Source organism: Vidua macroura, chromosome 3, assembly GCF_024509145.1.
Source record: "Vidua macroura isolate BioBank_ID:100142 chromosome 3, ASM2450914v1, whole genome shotgun sequence".
NCBI lineage: Eukaryota > Metazoa > Chordata > Aves > Passeriformes > Viduidae > Vidua > Vidua macroura.
The window spans coordinates 46,595,804-46,613,980 of NC_071573.1; the positions used below are offsets into that span (position 1 = coordinate 46,595,804).

The window sequence follows — 18,177 nt, forward strand, 5'->3', positions numbered from 1 at the left end:
GATTTGTTCATGCTTGATCCAGGGTTGCTGAAATATCACTGAAAATATTGCCTTATTTTTTCATCATTTTAAGAAAAAAAAATATTTACATTATGTCAACTAATCTGTGTTGCCTTCCTCAAAAATCCTGAAAAGATATAGAAGGGTTTAATTGTATAATAAATAGGCCACTCAAACTTTTTCTCACCAAGCTGAATCTACATGGCATAACTTATGGTGAAACCAAAATGTGATACTACCACTTTGTTTTTGCAGTAAGGTCATACAGGAATGCCTTCCTGCTTAGTGAAGACTTAGGTTTAGGCTTTGTCTGGTCTCCAGCATAAAACCACGACATCTGGAGAACTTGATATAAATGAAGCAATGCTGAAGGAGCTGGGTTTTTTCAGCTTAAAGAAAATAAAGTTGCTGGAGATATGGTTTTGGGTTCCTGGTTCCTAAGCATTAGTTACAGAGAAGATGAATGTATTCTGTTCACAGGGGCGCACAGTGACCTGACAAGAGGCGATGGCTGTAAGCTTCTTTAGCAGAAATGCTTTCTAAAAATACTTCTTATTTTGACAGCTTAAATGTTGGAATCACTTGCCCAAAGAGGCGGTGAAATCACCTGCATGTTGAAGGCATGACACAGCAAGACCTAGATAACCTAATCTTAATAGCCCAGTTAGGTACCTTTTCTGACCTCAACAGAAGGTAGAAGCAGAAGATGTTCAGAGTTCTCTTCAAACACAGACTTGTTTATGATTCTATGATTATGGTTTTTGGTTCATGTAGCAGATAAAACACTCCTGATAATTTCTACTCCACCCTTGATTTCATGCTGTTAAATCATGAGATCATCATCTTCCTGCAGGGCCAGAATTCTTCTTCCCGCCTCTGAAATGACAAATAAACTTTTTAAAATCTATATGATTCATTTGCGTCATTTCAATAACCCTGAGCCATAATGGATGAATTTAGCACATTTCTTTGCATCTCAGTATAGCCAGGAAAAAGTCCAATAGTTACTTTTTGCTCTGTACAGCTACATAATAAACAAGTTTATTATTGCATGTACATTCTTCTAGGAGAAAGAAATTTATCGATGGCCAATCAAAGAATCACTCAAAACCATGCTGGCATGGGGATGGCGAATTGAAAGAACACGGGAAGGAGATTCCATGGCACTATATAATCGGACACGTCGTATATCTCAAACCAGTCAAGTGAGCCACTTTCCTAAAAACTCTGTTATTCTCTATGGATAATAACTGCCTTTTGAAAGGAAGCCTTTGAACTTTTAGGCCTCTATATGCTCGTATTTGTGCATATGAAAATAACATCACAAATAGGAAGAAAAGCCTGGACACTTTTTAAAGCAAGAGGTACCTGTTACTGCATAATCCATAGAACAAAGCCTGTCAATGCCCCTTTCTAGCTGTACTTCTTGTGTCAGTGCCTTGTCATCCAGGAAACCTCTGTCACTTTTTATGCTCCTTGAACATTTGTGTCAGTGTCATGAGCAAACCTCTGACACATTTCAACAATAAAAACAAAGAATAAAAAAATAGTGATATTTTCTGGATGGCAAGGAGGGACGGAAGGTAAAAGATAACTATTTACAGGCTGTAGTCTTAAATGTAGAAATAAGGTTGAAAAGCTAAATTAAAAGTTTATTTTTGCCTGAATTCACCTTAAACTAGATTGTGTGAGGTTTTGCCTATTGAGGAAAAAAAAGAATCTCTAGATAATGCAGAGATTTAATGATAACTTTATCCTTGTCTACAGTAAGTTCAAACTCCAAATGAGTTCAAGTGAAATTTGTGTTTAAATGAAAGGGATTTGTGTCTGATGGCCATCTGTCTTTGGGAACAAACTCTGTTGCTCTTCGCCTAATTCTCACTGAACTTTACCACCCCCAATATATTTTCAGCTGGGCCACAACAGATCCTTTTGCTCTCTAGAGACCTACAAGTGACTTTTTCTTTAAATTTCTTAATTACTTTCAGTATCTTGTTAAACCATTGCATAACTCTGCTTCTTTTGCACATTTGTCATTCAGATCTCTGTAGATACAGCCCATGGTTACACTCCTCGAGCAATTGACATGAGCAATGTCACCCTCTCCAGAGACCTACATGTAAGTCAGAAACACCTAAAATGCTTATGGTTTGTTTTACAATTTAATTTTGTCTGTTTTGCTAGTTTATTTTAAACAGTTTTGGTACCAAATATTACCTATTTTGATATGCTTTGGGTTTGGTGGAGGCTTTTTGGTCTTTTTCATTGACCAAATGCTCTCTGATCCTCTGTTGCTTAGAAAACATGGTTCATGTTGAAAACCTTCAAAATTTTCTTTAGTCCTGGATTGAGTTTCCCAGTTAACTTTGTGAACATTTGCCTTTTTGAAGAGAAACCTGTTTAGAAGAGCTAGCAGCATAAAATTTTTCTGTTTCCCATTCATTTCTTGATCATTTTTACAAAGCATTTTTTCAACACTTTTTTTTTACTCTAAACTGAAGGAACAAGAATCAGGAACCATTAAGTACTGTGAGAATACAGAATGAAGGAACTGGGGGTAGGATTTTGACAGACGTGCCAGTAGGTTGCTGTTATTTGGACCAATATGTTTTAGTTGATGGTCTGTTCCTGTCATTAGATAGGATTTTTTTCATGGTGTTTGCTGGAGTATGGTGCTAGATTTTACAGTCTGCTAATTTCCTGTGAGTATAACTGCAATGCAATGTAGGCGTATATCAAATGGCTTTAAACTAGTTAGCAGTAGCGTTTGTACTAGTCTAGTGATGGCAACATGGTGTTCAAAGCTGATTACAATTGAGTCCTGAAACACATGCTTAACTTTGCCCATACAGAGCTTTGCCATAGTGCAAACAAGCAGTGGTAGTAAATTAATTGACTAACTGTGCAGTATATACTCTACTGTACCTCTAAACAAATTCTCACATTGGATTTCCACTCGTTGATTTCTGTCTTGCAGTTTCCAGTTCCATAGTTCTAGCAGTTTTAGATTGCTGACTAGCTTTATTAATTTTCTGCCAATTAGCTATCAGTAGATTGCTGATCATTCCAAAGAGTTCATGAAATTGATAGTTGAATAACTGCCTCTACCATTATGTTCTTCTTTTAAATTGATGACAAAGACAATTATGGCATTTAATGTTTGTATGAACTCAGTATAGTTTAAAGGCTTTGCAGAATTTGTTTAATGCTCAGGAAACAACTCATAATGTGACCATCATCATAATATTATGATGCAGTAAAGTAAGCCCAGTTAAAAATAACCGTCCTGTCACAAGTCACATAGAAAGGGCATTGGAACTTCTGTTAGTCCCTTGCTTACTTTTTTATGCTGTACCCTCTAACTCTTGTCATAACTTGTATTTCCTTTGTAGTCTTTAGTTATAAGGCAGAACTTGTTGGCTTTATGATTCATTTGCCCTGTGAGGAGAGGTCTTTGAAACCAGCTTCAGAATCTGTTATTTAAAAGCTAAACAAATTTAATTAAAATGCAATTTCAGCTATCAATTGTCCTGATACAGATATTGAGGAAATATATAAACATGCTGGGTGTTAATGAGATCTGAGTTTTAAAAATTAACTATGTGTAATTTTGAACATTATAGAAAATGTTTAATATCTTTCAAGTTGGAGTTCAGCATTAGCTAGCAAGAATCATGACCATGTCTTAAACTGTAAGTCTGCAAAATACTCCTCATTTTGGTCATATGTCACCTGGTCACATCCTAGCTCCATGAGCAGTTAGGTCTTGCTCTAAAAACATCTTCATAGTGCTCTGCTTTGCTAGGTGCTATGAAAACACAGACTAATATGCATCCTTTTAAGTTCCTAATTGAGATTATCAAAATACCAGGATCAGAGTGTGCATGACAGAAGGCACCTACCATACATAATAGAAATGTATCATAATTTATTCACTGGAAAAAAAGTTTATGAAACAAATTGTCTTGTGGACAGTTAAGATATGGCTGAAAACTTTCTCAGTTCATGAGTATTCTCACAAATAAGTAAATTGGTATTGAGAAATACTCCTTACTCAAAATCCTTACTGAAGATGGGAAGGTCTCTGTAGGTTCATGAAGGAAATGTAAAGTGAAATCTGCAGTAAATTCCACCACTCTGTACAATTAGAGGGTACACAACCAGGAGAAAATAGAGGTGAGTTTAAAAAGTTGTTTCATGTTAAAATACTTCCTACTAGGTAGACACTGGAGAGCTTGTCTGTTTTGTTTAGTTTGGGGTCCAGCTTCTAGTTCACCAGTCTGAATAAGTTTGTTTTATAGGAAGAATATATAGATTAATTAATGCTCTAAAATGGTTGGTCATTTTAACAATGTGGTCACGCAAATGAGCACAGTATCCACAGAGAAGAAGCTATATCCATAAGTTCATAATTAGTCTGCCACAGCCAGCAATAGCGTTGATTCAGTCCTCTGGCTTGCTGTTCTCTCTTTCCCTTGACAGTGCCTTCAGAGGGTTCTTTTTGGCCTTATTTTCAGAATGAAGTCCCCCATTTGACACTCCAGTACTATTTCCAGACTATTCTTCTCTTTGTGGTTCTTTGTTTTCTGCAATAAGAATTCTTCAGCACCAGGTTCCTGACTTTTATACCCATGCTGATTCTACCCAAATTCTATGTATTTTTTCAGTAAAAGCTCGTTTTCAGTGAACCATTACAGTGTATTGCACTTCCAAGAGAACAAAACTTGCTATTTAATATCAACCAGAAACTTGTCCTTCTTGAGAGTTATTCATTGCAGCCGATGTCACTAAGCTCTCCATTTTCCTAAGGCTATGGCTGAGATGATGGCTGAAAACTACCATAACATATGGGCAAAGAAAAAGAAACTGGAGCTTGAAGCAAAAGGTAATGTTAGCTATAGGTATTTACAATATTTTAATTTTTCTGTGACTACCTTAGGTCATGCATTTCAGAAAACATTAAAAAAAGAAAAAGGAACAGCAAATTTAAATTGACAAAGAAGAAACAGTGAAGTATCTACACTTGACTGTGATTTTTAGTGCCTGAAAGTTCTGTAGTACCCATTGTAACTGTTCTTGTTTAAGTAGTTTGGCAATTCAAATCTATCAAAGGAAGGAAACGCAAAGGTTGTAAATAAATTTAAGCACATTAATCCATTTTCCTTCTAGCATTAATCTTTCAGACTATTACCCAATAGACTATGATTTAATTTGCATTGCGTTGCGGGTAGATCTGAAGGGTGTTTACTAAGTACTGCAAATATCATGTGTTGAATTGACAAGAGGAAAAACCTAGAGCAGATACTTGATTCCATATAAAAATTGCATGTGCTTCACGATGTCTGCTTACCTAAACAATTTTTTTTTCATCTGTTGTGTAATTTACAGTTTTTCCTCTGTGTTAAAAGCATTTCTTTGTTTGTGTTAGAGCTGATTTTTTTTTTAGATAGCACTATATTACCACATGGAGAAAACAAGTTCTCAGTTGCAAATTACTGAAACTAGGGTTTTACCTTATCTGAAGTTGTCTATTGTATGCACCAAAGTTGGTCTAAATTTGTAAAATTCCAGGAAAGGTATATCAGTTATGGTTTCATAAAGAAAAGCAAAGCTCTATCTGGAAGTGCCTTTGATAATCACTTTATATTCCCATGCCTTTAATTGTATTTCCCCTTAATATAATTTTTGCATTACTCCTTTTCTGTAAAACTTTCCTCAGGATAAGTAGTCTCAGGATGGGCCAAGTTTGGGAAGTCATAGGCTACGGAAAGATGAGATATTTCAATATTTCAACTGCATTTCACAGCTTTGAAAGCAGAATTTTACCTATGAGAAGCACTTCAGTGAGAATACTGTACAGTGTTTGAGGTGTTATGCAGTATAGGAAGGCTGGAGGTGGCAGTAGTGATTAAAGGACAGGCTTCTGATGAAGAGGTTTTGTATGTGAAAAAGAGATTAATTTGTCAGCTGCGCAAAACTTGGCCTTCAAAAACTCTGAAGGTTTTCCTCCAGTATATGCATATGCTAGTCTTTTTATTTTTTTATCCATGTGTAAAGAAGAGAAGAATAATGTGGACTTATGTGCATTTTGCTGTCTTCAGCTGTCCTGTGGTACAATTACATTGTGTTGGTGATAAGAGAATAAAATCCAATCATCCCAATGTTAAACACTGTATTTCCTAAGACAAATCCAGACTAAACAAAAAAACGCAATCCATCATCAGACTTGCCCACTAGGTTTTCATTTTGCATGTACTTAAATAGATTCAGGCAGAATAATTGAAAAATTCAGAATATGTACATTAAAAAACATCATCCAGTGGTATGTCTGCAATATTTCCTACAGGGAATTTGTTCCTTTTAAAAATGATTATTATTTTTAGATACTTTCTTTAGTGTTTTTTTTTTTTTTCTGAGATAAATCTTATCATTACCCCTAGAGTTTCCTGGGGTTCCAGAGAAATTGCCATAGGAAATTATTGTGCTGTGTTATGCGATGGTGATTTTAGAAGTTGAACTCCTAAGAACATTGCTTTTTATGCAGATATTTATATTAACAATAGCAACTTTATTTTCTTTCCAAGTTAAATATCTATATGCAGTAGGTATCAATACATCAGATTTTATTAAACAATACAATTAAATTTATTCTTTTTACCTGTGGTTTTGCAACATTCTTTTAATCCTACTGGACACTAGTGTGAACCATGTTTGAATGATGTATTCTAATTTTCTGTCTTTAATTTATTACTATAAAGTAGAACTGTATCACTTTAATATATCTTTAGATAGTTGTGTATCTTGCTAAACTTGATGAACCCTGTCATTAGAATGTTTAAAAGCAGGATTTCATGTATGGGTTTTCTTAGGAAATGATGTATTATTTATTGAAATATTTCCAGTTTCATTAAATTAAGTTGTAGTTATAATACATGTTTGTAACTGTTAAGCATTTTTTCTTCCTTAAGGATTTTTTGCAATAAGTTCAGCACATTTAGCTTGTATTTGCAGCAAATATGTTAGAACAATGTAACCATATCTCAGTTTCTATCTGGATTTTTTTTTTAAGTTTGTGTAAAAAAACGGGCAAGTATACTGTTATTTCAGACTAGAATTTACTGTAACATGCTGTGTATTATTGTGATAATACTTTTACATACTGGGACTTATGTCAACTCTTATGATAACTCTTTAATTTTTAATTCTCTTCATGCTCCATAGTAGGAGGAGGCAACCATCCCCTTCTTGTTCCTTATGATACACTCACAGCCAAAGAAAAAGCCAAGGACAGAGAAAAAGCACAGGATATTCTGAAATTTCTACAGATTAATGGATATGTTGTCTCCAGGTAATTCTCAGTTCAGTATACATGTCACAGAAGATATTTGATAGTCCTCAGTGGTCTTTTTTGATTTGTTTTGTGGTTTGGTTGGTTGTACTGTGGTTTTTTTGTTTCTGTTTTTTGAGGTTTCTTCTATCAAACCAGAATTCTATGATAATTTTTTTTTTATGTTTCAGTACCTGGGAATAAGGATGAGCTCCTTCATATAAAACATTGTAAGGAAGAAATGGATTACAGAGTTAGTAGCAGAGTTTTTGGAAGGCATGAACAGAGTTCTCCAGAATCTCTGTATGTCTTCTACCTTCCCGCTCAATAAAAGAAGCTTTTTCTTTCTGGCATGTGTCCATGCATCCAACTGTTAGTAAACTTATTAGTTTTCTATGAGTGATGGAATTATTAAGTCTTAGTTACAGGTTCATACACATCTTCAAACACATGTCTCTCTCTAAAGGAATTTCTAGGCAATTGGTTAGTTTTATTTCTAAAACATATGACTAGTTTATTTCAAATGAGTTCATTTACAGTATTATTAAATTATTTTAAAAGGGAAAAGTGATGGTTTAAAGTAATTTTTAAATAATCCACAGTGTAAACATAGTAATAGTGAATAGTCAGCAGATTAACATGCATAATTCATTTTAATGTGGTGTATTTACCTTCTAAATGTAGCATGAATAAAATTTTAATTAATTTAGAGTATTTTCTGCCTTATCAGCATGATTAGGAAATCAGAATCTCTAGAAAATGCTGAAAGCATATCTGAGCATTGCATGACTTGAACATTAGCAAGTGAATGAAACAGTCACTGAGATCAATTTAAGTAATCACTGTGAGTTAGCCTTGCACATCTACCTGAAATCTACCTACTTCCATTCTTTTCTATCAAATATGAATTCCAACCTGATTCTAGAGTCCCACAGTTAATCTAATAATTTTGGTAAAATCTTTCAGGTTAGCTGGAATAACTGAGTTTACTTCCTGTCAATGCTGTAGGATGAACAGAGAAGGATGTCAGGCAGCAAAGGTTTTTCCCTTATTCCCTGTCAATATGATCAGCTGTATTCAGGAGTACTAACCCTTTTTATTCCTGTTAAACACAAGTGAAGTGGCTTTTGGTGTTTTTTTGGGAGTGGAAGGCTAAGAGGCATGGTAAAATAACCATTAACTTGGACATACCCATGGTCTAGTAACTAGCTCTTGCTACACCTCCACCCTCCTGTGCTGGTTAAATGCAGCCTTTCCCATGATGTTAAACTTAACGTACTTGCTGCACCTTTGACAACTGCCTTGTCTAAACAAACAAGGGCCTGATTCTTGTTTTAGTTTGGTCTGCTCCCCACTGTACTTTCTGCCATATATGTCTTGCTCACATTTCTTTACAGTCTTTATTTGACAGTGACCATATGGGTCTCTGCATGCCCATGCAAAATGGCTTTAGGGATGATAGAAACATTTGCCCCCTGCCAAGCATGTGGCACTCAGGCCCACTGCAGCTGCTGGTGCAGAAGCCCTCACTCATCTTTCTGACACTGCTCCTTCGCATTAGCTGGAATTTTTTTAGACCACAGCAGTCCCACCTCAGTGGCAGGCAACTGGTACTTCCAGTTTCTGGTGTTGCAGACTCTGCTTTATGCCCTTGACTGTCTGACTCCAATGGCTACTACAAAATGCACTTGTGTCAGTCCCCTGCTGAAGCTGCCACTCTGGGCTCAAGGTGTGTAGGGCCCATAGAGATGTTCCCCAAAGCTGGCATCTCCAGCTACTGATTCTTGAGACCTTCATTGACCCCGTTTGTCACAGACCTGTGACTGTTTGTCACAGTCCCAGGCCCGACTCCAGTTTCTGGCCCAGTATCCAGCTCATGCTGGTCCTGCCAGTAGCTGCCATTTACTCCTGACAGCGCATGAAATAGTAAGTGATATTACACAGAGATATAGGTATGAAAGCATTTAATAAGAATAAAGGATAAACTCTAGTGATAAGGTGCAGGGCTCAGTCAGTCAACTGATTTGACAGGCCACAGTTTACATGTGACCAGATATTTTGAAATCTGTTTTCGTCTTGTTTGCACTTTGCTATTTCTTGATTCTCCCCTCCCCCCGCCCCATCCTCCCCCCACTCCTGTACAGTCATTGCTTTGTGTACCGAGCTGCCTCAAATAATCCAAATTCTCATGTCCCTTCCTCTTAGGTGTTCCAAAGTTCAGGTGGCCCTCTCCAAAGTTGTATCTGAAGTTTCTTAATGGTCCCTTAGTTAGCACACTTGAGTCACTTGTTCTCCAGCGTTGTCTCCTTTATCTTTTGTCTACCAGATTTGTGTCTCTAGGTGTATGCTTTGATTTAAAACATAAATGTGCAATACACAGGCACTTCTATTCTGTATATATGCAGCAGGTATACTTTTTAAACTTGCAGCCCAGCTGAGTACCATTGTATCTTAGTGCATGAATCAGGGGGAGATGAAGTGTGACTGATTCCCTTGCTGTTTAAGAATAGCTGTTTTATGTGCCATCAATTAAGTCCTGATCCTGCATAAACAAGGCTTGTGCCAATGCCAGCTTGTTGCTAGGGGCGTCATCACATGACATGGATTCATGCTTTGGAGATCCACTCTTGTGGAAAGAAGAGTTTTTTTATATCAGGCTAGTAACTAAGATGGATGGAACATGCTGGAAAAGCAATTCCATCACTTTGTTTTGGTTTTCCTCTGATTTTTCATAATACTGCATAGCTATTCAAAACTTTTCCATTGCAAGCAGACTTTTCAGGAAAAGTCATAGTGATGGTTATTTAGATTTACTTTTAGTTTGATTGTTTAAATCAAAGTATTGTTTCAGCTTCCAAACTTCCTCACCCAAGAATCAGTCCCTGTAGGGAAATGTAAGATAGTACAAGTACTGGAAAGTAATTATAATAATAGTGGATTATTTTGATTGACAAATGTAATTTTTTTTCGAGCTTTCTGGTTGGGAAATCTACTTCTGTCTTAACAAATTTCTCAAAATCTAAGTAAATGTGAGAGTGCTGTTTACATCAAACACAAAAAATTAATAAGCACATAATCATTACCTGGGAAAATGGTATCAGTCCACATGGAGAGGTAAGACTGCTTGGAGTCCTTCTGTATGTTTAAAAATTTATTTGATTCCTTTTACAGAGGACTTAAGGACCTGGAATTAGACACGCCTTCCATTGAGAAACGCTTTGCCTATAGTTTCCTTCAACAGCTTATAAGATACGTGGATGAAGCCCATCAGTACATTTTGGAGTTTGGTATAGTACTCCTTGCACATGTTTTAAAATAATTACTGGCTAAGATGTCTGATGTTATAAAAATAACCAGAAAAAGTTTTTAAAGATTTGTACATTACTGGACTAGTTTTCCGTTTAATTTCCTGTAGTTGATGAAGATAATGAATTTTGGAGTAACAAGACTGCCTTTCATTTCAATTTCCCATATTCATTCATCAGATTAAAAATTTTCAGGAAAAATGTATGACTTTTATTCTTTGAAAAGAAAACTAGCTGCCCCCTTGCATTTATACATAACATTAGAATCTCTTACATGTGCACAATAATAGTTACTATTCACATGTGATCCTTTTTTCAGAGAACAAATGAAACCAGTCATTTGTACCATTCTGAAATTTTCTCTCAAAAAGGGAGCAGAGAAATCTCTTCAACAGACTTCCACAATGGGAATGTTCTTTCACAAATACCCAACATGTTTTGTCAGCAGAGCTATGAAAGATATAACTTTATCTGCTTTTGGTGAAGATAAAAAAAATACAAAAGTTTGGTGACCCAAGCCAGCTTCTTACATGAGCAGTAAAAGCCAAAACAACTCGCCGGATGCTGCTTGTGTTGTGACCATGGGAGCTGCAATGACATATAACATATACTGTGTCTCATAGTCATATATGCTGCAAATGACAGTAACAGGAACATCAGGAAGATTGAATGAATCAGTGCTCACCTAAACACCAGTCTAGCTTTAATGTGGAAGTTTGTCAGATTTAGGAGTTATTATATGCCGTGGTTACTTACAATAGCAAAAGGCTACTTCTGCTGCTATGCTTGATTGCCATGGCTTCATTATTCTTAATTACATAAATTTGGAATAACTACAGGAATGGTAATAATTAAGTACTGAAACACCAGAAACATTGGTGGAACAAATACAGTTTGAGTCTCTCAATAGATTCATGGAAAGAAGACATTAAATAAATGAGAAATAGTTTGGGAGCTGTAAGAGATTTTATCTTGAAAGAGATTTTGTTTTCTATAGTAAGGGAAGAGTGAAGCAATTTAAATTTTAGTTGGATAGATCTAACCATTAATTTTATTCTTTAGTACCAAGTTCATAAATAAGGAATGAAAATGCATTAATTCCGTTTCTCCTGGGAACAACTGGAGAAATGTGTTTATTAGAATCTGAATTCAGGTTTCCAAGTTGTCACCTGTAACAGGAAAAGATAAACATGGCACCAGATTTTTATCTCACAAAAACATCCATATCTCTTTGGATTATGAGATGCCTACACTTTTATGAAGATTTGGGCAGTTATTCTTTATACATTTTATTTGTTGTTACTTTTCCTCTCATGAGGTAGTCATAAAATGCCACTTTAACTAGTGCCTATACTGTTTGAGGTACCTTAAATCTACATCTAAAGATGACCAGTATTATTTGTTTATTGTGTACACTTCCTAAGAAAAATGTAGAGTAGACTGTAATTAGGATATATGACAGGGAAAACTTATTTTTCTTCTCTCTGCAGATGGTGGCAGCAGAGGCAAAGGAGAGCAATTCCCATATGAACAAGAAATCAAGTTTTTTGCCAAAGTACAGTATATTTTTGCTTATTCTTTGTCAACATAGTGATTAACAGAAGTGAGAACATATTTTCTAGTGACTGTTATTGTTATAGTGGTGTTTTTCTGTGTTATCAATTTAAGACAGCAGTAATAAAAGTAGCTTGAAAACAATATGGGATGAAGTATAGATGTGGGAAGATTACAGGACTATATTTTTTATTCTCATTATTTTCTGCTCCATGATATGCAGCTACTCGTATGATATTATTCAAAAGGTCCCTACATTTTCTGTTTTCTGACTTAGTCTAATTTTGAAGATTTTTATCTTTTACAATCTTCAGGTTGGTTAATGTGAGCAATAGTTATTGGAATTAACACAGCTGTGTATCTGTCAGTGTCATGGTAGTATTTCTTTTGTTTTAAAACCACGCTGTTGTCTCTATCACGGAGTCACACAATGGCTGAGGTTGGAAGAGCCCTTTGCAGTGTCAGAGAGCCGTGTCCAGACATCTTTTGAGTATCTATCTCCAAGGGTAGAGACTCCACAATCTCTCTGGGCAACCTGTGCCAGTGCTCAGTCACCCTGACAGCAAAAAAGTGTTTCCTGATGGTCTGAGAGAACCTACCATGTTTCAGTTTGTGCCATTGACTGTGATCCTGCCACAGTTGAAAAGAGCTTGGGTCCATCTTCTTTACACCCTCCCTTCAGATATTTACACACATGGATGAGATCATCCCTGAGCCTTCTCTTCTCCAGGTTAGGGTCCCAGTTTCCTCAATCTCTTGTCATTTGAATGGTCCTGTACTTCCTTAATAATTTTTGACCCTTCACTGGACTCTCTAGTATGTCATTATTTCTCTTGTACTGGGGAGCCCAGAACCAGATACAGCACTTCAGATGTGGTCTCACCAGATCTGAGTAGAGTGGAAGAACCCCCTCCCTCGACCTGCTGACAAGCACTCAGTCTAGTTCAATCCATGATGTTGTTGGCTGCCTTTGCAATAAGATTACATTTATGGCTCATGGTCTGTTTGCTGTCCACTGAGTATCCCCTGGTCCTTCTTTGAAAAGCTGCTTTTCAGCTGATTAGCCCTCAGTGTGTCCTGGTAGTTGGACTTATTCCTCCCCAGGTGCAGGACTTCACATTTCCCCGTCCCCTTCCTCCTGACAGCCATGAAATTCCTCTCAGCACAATTCTCCTTTTTCTGTCATGATTTTACACATTATAAACCAAGAAAATCTGCTGATGTTTTTCACACATAAAAGCTTGTATGATATTTGAACATTCAAAATTCTTTTTGAATTCATTACTGAATAAGAAAAGGTGACTGCAAAATTTTCTAACCCTGGTATCCTTTGCAGTAAGTTGTTATTTCAATGCCTTAGAGTACTACCATGTGGTATTATTTGCCAAGGTGATTTACTCAGAAGCTAGCATCCCGCTCTCTTGAGAACCATGCTCCAAAAGGGAAGCAATTTCATATTTTCTTTTCAGCCACTTATTTTGGATCTGCTGCTGGCTGACACCTGTAGTGGGCATTGAGTAATCACCACTGGAAGTAAACAGGAAAACTTTTGTGGCACAATCCCGTACTAAGTGAGATTGTTTTGGGAATTTCATTTGAAAAATCTAGAGCTAAGTGCTGTTAGCATGCTGACAGTTGTAGGTGAATTTTTTAAAACCTACATTAAAAGGAACAAAAACAATAGTTGTATTTGGTTATGTGGTATGAGAAAAATCTTAAATTGTGAGATAAAATTAAATTATACTTTCTGCCTTGTACTCCTCCTAAACAAAAAACCACAGATAAGTCCCAGTGATAATGTAATTTTTTTCTGCTGCCTTTCTTAATGACATATTAAGTGCCTTGAATACTAAATAAACTCAGAGGAATAGCTATTAAAGAAAAAATCCAAACAGATGGAAGTTTTAAGACAGAAAACCTGTTTGAGATCTCCTGTCTTTAGTTGTGGCTTACAAAGTGTAATACAGAACATAGTAGAGAAGGTCCTGAGATAACCACTCTTTCTGGTATAATTTCAGGTTGTGCTCCCTTTGATTGATCAGTATTTTAAAAATCATCGCCTGTATTTCTTATCTTCAGCAAGTAGGCCTCTCAGCAGTGGGGGCCATGCCTCTAATAAAGAGAAAGAAATGGTGACAAGGTAAAGTTTAAAATAATATTGGTGTCTATGCATATGTGTGTTGTTCTTTAAAGAGCAGCAGTTGATTGTGGGCAAGTGAGAAGTGGGAGCCACAGAGATATTTTTATGTACACAGAAATTAAACATTTTTCATTTTCTTTTCCCATTAGGAGAATTAATTGTATAAAATGGAGAGGAGTAGAGAGTTATTATATGCTGTTTAAAAGGTGATGATTTTAGAATGCAGGGAACTTCAATTTATCCTTATATCCAACAGTGAAACACTTGCACAGTCTGTGGCACAGACTATGCAATTATGTATCAGTTTTCACTGTTAGAAATAGCTATATATTGAAATCATTATTTTATGCAAAATTTTATGTTAGATTTATAAGCCAAACTTATATGTAGCTGAGTTTCAATAAGTATCATTATTAATGTCCATCATAAAAATAAGAGAATTGCATTCTTTCTGCTCTATAGTTTTATGAACAGTAATGAGTAGTACTATCACAGAAATACTTGATTCTTTCCCTGAAGTTACTCTTTTTTTAAGACCATCTCTCTAAGATGTTTTAATTTAATTTCAGTTCTGACTGAATTGAAACCCACACTTTCCAGTTAGTAAGGTGGATTACAAGCTTCACACAGGATCTCTTGAATACCTGTAATGTGGGCCTGTATGATGGTTGCCTTCTTGGCTGTTCTTGGGCATGAGCCATGCAATATTGAATTGCTGTATTTTGAGGCTGACAGCCAGTTGGTGGTCATTGAGACATGCAGGGCTTGCAAGATTGTGTGAATGCTGAGTGAAGTTTTTATCACAATATTAAGCTCAAGTAAGTAATGGCTGTATTGACTTTGCATCATCTCATGGACTAATCTGAACTGGCAGCTTCTCCGAATGCTGTTCTTCAAGGAATTTAAAAACTGTATCAAAATGCATGCATATGAATAATTTTGCAGTGTTATGAGCTGCTCATTTTCTGTCTGTAATGTCCTGAATAAAAGTATTTTTACAGTTGTTAAGTCATATCAATAAACTCCCTACTTCTGGAATATGTCAGCTGTATCAGCATACCTGCTGCATAGAGATTCAGGATTTATGCACATATGTTCTATAGAGATTGTGTGAGATTCCCAAACATACAGTCCTGCAAAAAGATCAGCGCTGCTGCCATACTTCACTGGGTTATGTGCCATCCAGATTTGTCAGGCAAGAAGAAGAAAATAGATGCAGGGAAATCTTGGATGAGTAATAGCTAATCCTATTGAGTGCACCTCCTACACAGAATTTGTTTTAAGCTGAGGGCAGTTCCTGGCTGCTTTCCGTCTCCAGTGAAGATAAACTTGCATTCATTAAGCTATTGAAGAGTATAATTTTGGATATTGATAATGCAGTGAAAGTCTTAGCATATGCAACAACCATTCCATTCTCAGAAAATACAGTAAACCCAGATCTATTTTGCGACAAATATGGGTCAGGCTTCTTCCTGAAATGTGGTGGCATTATATTCTGTTGTATATGTAGCCAACCTCTTCATGATTGGGTTTTTTGAATTTCTTATCCAGTAGACCATCTTACAAGTTCTTGAGCTACTGTATTGTATGAATACAATTGTATGAAATTGGTTCTGAACAGCAATCTAGGTATTAGAAATGTAGAGTTATTTATTTATTTATTTGACCTCAACTAAAGACACTGTAGGTAAGAGTTTCAGTCTCACTTTGTGAAAGCATAGTATCTGCTGAATGGTACGGTCAGTTGAGTAACATTTGTATGTCAGAACATAAGATAGAGTGGTGAGCTAATTATGTCTTTTCCAGAATGGACACAAAATCTATATGATGCTGACATGCTTCTCTACATCTTTTCCTGTTGGACTTAGTGATCCAAGGTCCTCACAAAAGAATATATAATATATGTCTACATCATGGAATAAAAAGTGAACCGAGATCCCCGAAAATGCACCGAGCAGGCTCATTTCTAAAACAAGAGCAGTTGCTGTTGCTAGAGTGGATCACTGTGCATTGACTTATTAGCTGGATTCAATCCCACATTAACCTGGCTGTTGTGATTCTGTACATAAATATTTCCATTTGACACCGTGCTCTTGTCTGTCAATGGAACAACATGTTCAGATCTCATCCATAGGCTGTGCGGACATGCTTATTGTATCTTTTGCTTTTAAATCAAAGGCTAATAAATAGCCGGTGTGCCTATTAATTAAGTAGCTTAATAAAATGACATGATATTGTTCATGTCATTTATAGCAGATGAAGGGGTTTGCAGCATAAAATAATAACACCAAAATGAACGTTCATGATGAAAATTCTCACATCAAACCATATTATGAAGAGTGATCTAATTCCTCCTTAATCTGGAACCCAGGTCAATCTGGGTAGGGCAGTTTGCTTCTGCTCCTGTGAATTAATGCAAAGTTTCACTCTTCTGTTTTCTCAATGGAGTGCTGTTTATGAGCACAGGAAGTAGTTCCAACATGTGAAAGAAAATCATTGATCATATTGTTTTAAAACATGTAAGAGGTGATATTTTAAAAAAAAATGTATTTGAAAAGAATTCTTGCTATATTCAAGTTTATAAATCCTAACTGAACTAGTTAAACATTTGTCATCACACACCTCAGTTAATCTGATTGCCTTGCCTTATGTTTTTAAATTGTTAGTGGTATCCCGTGTAGCGCAATGACCACATTTTACTTTTTAAAGCTTTGATGGTTATTTCCTTGTGGGTTATTGTATAGAACGCTTTTATATTAATTAGCTTTGCTTTTAATTTTTTGTTTGTTTTTTTTTTATTATAATATGTGCTTATTTAACCATGTTTGTTAAGGATATGCACTTGAAAATTCTTTCTTTAGTATTCTGTCCCACATTCTGCTCAGACAATTGATTCTTTCTGCGTGACATCATGTTGCTTTTCCTGCTCATATATCAGCTGTTATTTTTTCTTTCTTCCCCCCCCTTTATTTTTTTTTCCTTTTCCCTTCTCTTTTATTTTTCTTTTGTCTTCAGCCTGTTCTGCAAACTTGGAGTTCTTGTCAGGCATAGGATTTCACTGTTTGGTAAGGAGACCCTTAACAAATACTAGCATGGCCATCACTTGGTTTTCTTTGCCATTTTTGCATTGTGTTAAGTGCTACTTTGTTGCATGCTGCATGGCTGAAATGCATGGTCTAAACAGACCACCAATTGCTTAGACTGGTAGATCAAATACTTTTTTAGGTTGAATAGAGAGCTTTTGTATTTTTCAGGTTGGGAGGGGGTTGGGGGTTGTTAAGTTTTCTGTGTGTCTGAACTAATATTTGCATTTCATTATTGTATCAAAGACTTTTGATGAGTAAATTAAAATTACTGATTTGTAATGTTATTCTGAATCATTTGGGAAAAACATTTGACAATCAGAACTGCACATTTGTGTTGGAAAGTCATTAAGAAAAATTAGAAGTGGGCTGAAATGCTTAGTTATGTTCTGTGGAATTCTTGAATATACCCAGATGTGCTTGACTCCACATACGCATGTATACTCTCTTTCTGGTATTATGTGACCTGGGCAGGAGCTTGGTGTTTGTCTTACGCCATGTGGAAATCACTGAACTGAAGTCCATTTGAAGTCCCTATCAAGTGTATACATTATATGCAATGTGTGGCACAGTCATTTTCTTTCCAATTTTCTCTTATGCCGTGGTGCTAGGAGAACTGGAATAGTACATCCTATGCATACATGGCTTCTCTGATGGATGCAGGGCAAACTTCAGCATCCATGAACATACCTAATTGGATAATTGGCTAGTGACTTAGAATTTGATTATGATAATATGCAGCTAACTCAATTCCTGCATAATTCATCC

General features: G+C 36.1%; 1 protein-coding gene across 1 annotated transcript in view; it reads left to right on the forward strand.

Annotated features, from left to right (window-relative positions):
• The window catches only part of RYR2 (ryanodine receptor 2), a 386,286-nt gene that overhangs the window by 285,274 nt on the left and 82,835 nt on the right, over positions 1–18,177 (forward strand). The window contains exons 56-63 of the mRNA XM_053974163.1: positions 1,068–1,205; positions 2,042–2,119; positions 4,810–4,885; positions 7,225–7,348; positions 10,499–10,614; positions 12,123–12,187; positions 14,205–14,326; positions 17,342–17,391. Of these exons, the coding sequence (XP_053830138.1) occupies positions 1,068–1,205; positions 2,042–2,119; positions 4,810–4,885; positions 7,225–7,348; positions 10,499–10,614; positions 12,123–12,187; positions 14,205–14,326; positions 17,342–17,391 (769 nt within the window). The remainder of the gene's footprint in view (positions 1–1,067; positions 1,206–2,041; positions 2,120–4,809; positions 4,886–7,224; positions 7,349–10,498; positions 10,615–12,122; positions 12,188–14,204; positions 14,327–17,341; positions 17,392–18,177) is intronic.